This window comes from Phaethon lepturus, unplaced genomic scaffold (assembly GCF_000687285.1).
Source record: "Phaethon lepturus isolate BGI_N335 unplaced genomic scaffold, ASM68728v1 scaffold34987, whole genome shotgun sequence".
Taxonomy (NCBI): domain Eukaryota; kingdom Metazoa; phylum Chordata; class Aves; order Phaethontiformes; family Phaethontidae; genus Phaethon; species Phaethon lepturus.
This window is the reverse complement of record NW_010550394.1, coordinates 2,439-8,209: the sequence shown is the minus strand read 5'-3', so window position 1 is coordinate 8,209 and position 5,771 is coordinate 2,439. Positions and strand designations below refer to the sequence as shown.

The window sequence follows — 5,771 nt, the reverse complement described above, 5'->3', positions numbered from 1 at the left end:
CAGGGAGGGAGGCTTGCCGTGGAGGATGGCCCCCAAGGAGAAGGGCGTCCCCAGGGTGGGGTCCAAAGGAAGGAAGTAACCCCAAGGGAGGGGGGGGTCATCAGGGGAAAGGGTGCCTCGAAGAAAGAGAGGCCCCATGGGAAGGAGGCCCTATGGGGAAGGGGCCCCCCAGAACACGGGGTCCTGCTGACACCCATCGGGGATGAGGGCTGTGCGGTCCCTGGCTCTGCGTTCCACCGAGGTCTGGACATGGGGGTGGTGCGTCACCTCCTCCGTCACCCCCAGGGTGAGACCGCCGGGGGCTGCACTGTGCCGCAGCCCTGGAGGATCTCTCGGATGTCCCCAGATCTCGCGTCGTCGCCGAGAAGTGGCTGATGGGGAACAACGAGAAGGTCCTGCTCGAGCGGGGTTGCTCATCGTCGTCTTTTCTTCCAGGGGGATTACACCTGCACCTTCACTTACTCAGCTCAGGGAGGAACGAACGAGGTGAGTTGGGAAAACCTTCAGGCGTTTCCCTTCCGCTCAGTCCCTACAGCTGCACAGAGTGAGAAGCTTTTCAGGACTATTTCATCTGTGATGAGCTGATTCCAGGGACCAGGAGCTGTGAGGAAGCGTGGTTGCACCATTGCCAACGCTGTATATTCGCAAAAGTAACTTGTTGGATTTGCTCCCTGAAGGGAAGCGTCCTTCATGTGTTGCAATGATGCTGTGGTTCGTGAGGCTGTGACATTTGTAAGGCTTAACAAATCTCTGGGCTGAATGTCTCTGGAGAACAGGGAATGACATTTTCATACCCCGGTTGGTAAGGGAGGACCTTGTAGGAGTAACTCCTGCATTCTTTAGGAGGCTTGAAGGTTCTTTGCAGCTTGTGTTGCTGCCTCGGTAAGTGCTGTGCAGATACACAGTTTGTACTTTCTTATCTGCAAGTCCTGTTAAAATCGGGTCCTTTTCTTTTAGCGCAAAGGGAAATGAGACTTTAACTCCTTTCTGTAACTGTACTAATGAGATTGTGGAGACTGGAGGGCAACCAGGCCTTGACCTGTGTGACACACAAAGTAAAAGGGGCCATCAGCAAGTGTTGTGTAGTTATGTTGTGTTATTTTAGAACAGTTGAAACTCGTCATGCCTGCAGCTGGGAGGGGAGGTGACTGGCCTCAGGGGTGAGCGGGGAGCACACGGCTCTCACCCACATTAACTGTTTGAACCTTTCCCCTCTGCAGCAATGGCAAATGAACATTGGAGTCAGTGAAGACAACCTGCTCTTCTCCTGCTCCGTCTGGAGGTGTGTTCTTCAACCCCAAACTCTCTGAGGCAAAAGCAACCATAAGGCAGGTGGGATCTGGGCCAGGGACCCTGCCTCCCAGCTGGCTTTGCCTCTCTGCAGGGCAGCACCGGAGGGCTTTCCCCTCCCGAGACACTGTGACTCTGGGTGGGCTGTTTAGCCAGGCGGTGGTTTATAAATGCTGTGTTCCCCCCCTCCACCTTCCTCACTCAGAGCTACAAGAGAGCCGGAGGTGGCTGTGGAGGGAGGGAGCCATGAATCCTGGGCTCAAGAGCCATGAATCGTGAGCTCATGTGCACCTCCACCCTCTCTGCCAATGTCAAAGACACTGATTTCTTGTTTCAGGCCTCAAGGGAAGTCTTATCTCTTCTTTACCCAGTTTAAAGCTGAAGTGAAAGGAGCCAAGATAGAGTATGCCATGGCTTATGTAAGTCCCAGCTGATTACTTGGAAGCAGGCATGTGGGAGGCTGCTATAAAACATGAATTGGACATGGAAAACATTCATTAGACATCTGTGCAATAAAATGCACTCCATCACATCCCTAATTAGAGAGTGGTGGCAGTCAGGAGAGTGGCTGCAGGTAGGCTCTCCTGCGCCATTTTATTTCTGTTCCCTCAATGCCATCAGTTTGCTGCTGGCTTTGCTGGCGTCGGTGACTCCAAAAGACACCACCCTGCCAGAGTGCACTGCACAAGGGGAGTCTTGGTTTTCCTCAACAAATTGCATGTGACAAAGTAAATAAAACCTCTGATGGTGCTTTTGTCTGGTTCATTCTTCCATTTCCCAGTCTTCCGTGGTGAGGCTTTCAGTCACCCGAAGGACACAAGTCCATGGTTTAATAAGAAATGGAAAAATAGCCAGAGATCTTCCTTCAGATTTTCTTTGTGGACTTAATTCTTTTGCTCCATATTAAAAGAACAAATCTGTTCTTTTTAAAAATGTGCTGCTGTTTGTTTGTTTGCTTTAAGTAGTAGTACAGTAGCTTCTTGGATTGCCTCAACTGCTTAAACCTTCTTCCTTCCCATTTCAGTCTCAAGCTGCGGGTGGACAAAGCGACATCCCCTTAAAACAGGAAGAATTTGAAATCACCGAAACAACAGGTCTGTGACAGAGAACTATGTGAGAAAGGGGCTGGCGGGGGAGACAAAGCTGGCTGTCTACCAGGGGACGAGTATTTAAGCTTAATGCAGATAGGTGACAATCTATAGGAGGACAGTGCATGTTATCCAGTTGGGGGTATAGTGTTCTTGATCCATAGCTGCCAGCAGGATTTTGCAGGTCCCGTTCCAGTGTAAATGTTAAATTAGCATGGGGGAAGAACGGGTTTATCACAACATGCTTGTCGCGTGCATAAGAAGGAAGTGCAATGCCCGACTTGCTGGCTTTATCATCCTGGAAAGGAACCAGCAGGGCTGTTTTTGTTCATGCCTTACCATCTGTTTATCCTGTGCTTGTTTTCTCTCTTTCTAGTGTCTCACAGAGAAGGCAAGTTCCGTTTTGAACTGTCCAAACTCATGATTGTAGCAAAAACGCCTCGTGACGAGCTGTGACCCCGAGGCCAGTGTTGGGCCGAGTGTTTTGGGTGGAAGAGCATGGCAGATAAAGAGGATTACGTGTTAACTGCGGGTTTTTTTTGGTTGGCCAAACCTTTTATGTTTTCCATATTGAAATGTGCCAGGGTCCAACACGAGTGGGGCTTGGAGGTGTTAAGACAGATGCATTCTGTCTTGTGTCAGAGTAACAATGTGCTTTGCAGCTGGAAACCTCCTCTGAGACTCCTGATCTGCAGCCAGCCATTCTGTCTCCCGCTTTCTGCTTGGTTGATCTGCTGAATATGGTAAAGCTCCCCTCGAACAGGGGCTCCTTATCTCCCTTGCTAGGAAGAGCAATGCAGAAAGATAAGTGGCTGGATTTAAACACAGTTTGCTAAAGGAAAGTTCTTAACTCTGTAGTCTCTAGAGGGGAAACAGGATTTCTCTCTCTGCAAGCATGACAGGAGGAAATAATTAAATTGGGTGGGAGGGGGAAGGAAGAGATAGAGTTGGCCAAAGCTATCTGACTCCTTGTTGAGTGCGGCTACCGAAGACGATCGCTGGCTTCGCTGGGGAGGATGTTCTGGACCTGCCCTAGTGCAGAGCGCGGGTTGAGATAACTTGGCATGGGGAAGGCAGAGCTGCTTATTCTGACACAACCCAGGAATCAATCCAAGCAACACTTTCATGTCTCAGTATAACTGCAGGACTATTTTCTACGTACAGAAGTGATTTTTTTCTTATTTAGAATAATAGCAGTGAGGGAATCTGAAATTCCTTTCCTGTGTAAATACAACACAAATAAAGAAATAAAGCATCGTGCTCTGGCCTGAGTTTGCTTTGCTCTGTGACTCCTGCCTTCTCCAACTGGATGCCCAGCGAGTGGCGTGACCTTCGGCGCTTGCTTGGCCAGGAGGAGCCGAGATTTCGCGCAGGAGGTTGGAGGCTGCAGAGGGTTTACAGGGATTCTGCCCACCCAAGAGGAGTCCCGGCACATGAGAACAGGGCTCCAGCCGCGAGTTTGCGTAACTCGGCACTATCATCACGAGTGCTTTTGGTGAACGGTGATGGTTGTGGTTGTTGGTAGCGGCTTTGCCCGTTTGGGGGGAATTCCCTGTTTTTTGTCAGTCTGAGGGTGCTTTGCACTGGAATTTTACAAGCTCTGTTTTCCAGGCTGTTCCTAAATGCTTCTTTCTTCTGCTGTGCAGCTCCTTCTTGGATCTGCAGATACCTGCAGGGCCCAGGAGTGGTGCTGGGTGGGGAGGTGCGTCCCCAGTAATGCTCCTACCTGAGCTCCGAGCCGCACGTGCGGTGCTGGAGTTGCTGGTCTCTGGCCTCTCTCCCTGTTTAACCAGTTGCTTGGAGGGAACCAGTTCAAAGAGAGTTGAAGGGACTCATTTCCCAGACCCGTACAGCCAGAGCTGTGATGGGAAACCCAGGCCATAAAATGGCTCTTCTAGCAGAGAGTGTGCTCTCCAGGGCTTCACCCGGACAAAAAGGCAAGAATGTGGGAACGAGGCGGGTGTTTGCCACGGGGTGCAGGGGAGAAGCTGCAGATTAGGCACCTGTATGCGAAGGAAAGCTGGTGCCAGGCGTTCGGTGGGTTAAGCGTGGTCCTGGGGTGTACGAAACCCTGGGGACAAAGGGAAGAGCCGTGAGTCGGGGCTCATCTGAGCAGAGATGTTTCATGCAATTAAGCAGCATCTTGCAGCATCTTGACGCCGACACGCACCTCGAGAACGGAACAGCGAAGCGTTTCTGGCTGTCAGCGCAGCAGCCGCCGCGGCCGTCAGCTCCGTTCCGCTTTGCCTGCTCTCCGCATCTGCCGATAACTCCACCGAGCTCTTTCCAGCTCCTCTTCGGCACGTACCTGACAGCTGCCATGAGCCCACGGAGGGGAACGGGAACGTCTGTTCTCAAATGCCGCACGCCAAAGGCCGACTTCACCCTGCCCTCTCCGAGGGACCGACGCCTCGCTGGATCTTGGCCGTGTTCTCCGTGCACGCCTGTAAGTGTGCTTTACCCCCACCCCGAGCTGCGTCGCGCGATTAAATTAGCTGCGATAGTTGGAGCCCGGCCTGTGAAATGACAGAGATAGGGGCTTTATTTCTTTTATTTAATCTTTAAGGATGAAAGTTATCAGCGCCTCGAGCCAGCGGTGGAAAGGGAGCAGCGAACAGGAGCCGTGGAGCTGCTTTCCGCCCGTGAGCGTTGGCAGCCTCCGTGCCTGGAGACATCCCCTGGAACAGGAGGCACAAGAAGGTCGCGGAGATAAGGCCGGCTGAGACCGTGCGGCGTCTTGTGTGCTAAAAGGGCAATTTTCGGTGTTCAAAGCCGAGACCAGCGTGCTGGAAGCGGGCCATGGCTGGTGCATCCGCGCTCTGAGAGCACGCTGCTTTTACGACACGCCTGCATTGAATTCTGCAAAGTTGCCCGTTGCTTTCTGCTACCAGGGTTGTGCTTTTTTAGCTCCCGCTGTGCAGCGAGGGGACGCGGCGATGCAGAGGAGCACGCGTGGGTGTCTGTGTGGGAGCAGGATTTGCTCCCCCCGGGACCCCGGAGCTTTGCTATGGGTTTGTGCTGGGTTTTGCACCGCGTTTCCTCCCACCCGTTCAGCGCTGGCCATGCCACGGAGCCGGGGCAGCCTGGCCACAGTGATGCCGGGGGATGGAGAGTAAAAACCCCGGGTTGCGGAGAGAAGTCGCCATTTAAAAGACAAAACCGGCTGCCCCAGCGCTCATTTTATTGCTGTCGGCCGCCTTTGTAATGACCACACGGAGCACCCAGGCCAAACAGGTGAGTTTATTTAAATAACTCATCAGGGCTACAGAGTTTGCTAAAAAATAACAACCATAACTCAGTGGAGGACACATAAAACATAAGAAATCCTAGGGAGAGCCTTGGACAACCACCAAGGCAGGCGTCACAGCCTTCACAGTGGTACTGCTGCGGGAG

General features: G+C 52.4%; 1 protein-coding gene across 1 annotated transcript; it reads left to right on the top strand.

Moving 5' to 3' along the window:
- Positions 1–202: 202 nt before the first annotated feature.
- Positions 203–2,834, top strand: LOC104623457 (chromosome unknown open reading frame, human C19orf10). The gene is made up of 6 exons (XM_010290551.1): positions 203–286; positions 436–486; positions 1,221–1,282; positions 1,628–1,709; positions 2,315–2,384; positions 2,755–2,834. Exons 1-6 carry the CDS (start codon positions 203–205, stop codon positions 2,832–2,834), a joined length of 429 nt encoding a protein of 142 aa, XP_010288853.1.
- The last annotated feature ends 2,937 nt before the right edge of the window (positions 2,835–5,771 follow it).

What these genes read in the sequence shown, in the direction of transcription:
- LOC104623457 (XM_010290551.1), top strand. Translation starts at nt 203, where the DNA reads ATGAGGGCTGTGCGGTCCCTGGCTCTGCGTTCCACCGAGGTCTGGACA. An exon ending in CCTCCTCCGTCACCCCCAGG is followed by an intron (nt 287 to 435) that starts GTGAGACCGCCG and finishes CTTTTCTTCCAG; the next exon opens with GGGGATTACACCTGCACCTT. An exon ending in TTCTCCTGCTCCGTCTGGAG is followed by an intron (nt 1,283 to 1,627) that starts GTGTGTTCTTCA and finishes TTCTTGTTTCAG; the next exon opens with GCCTCAAGGGAAGTCTTATC.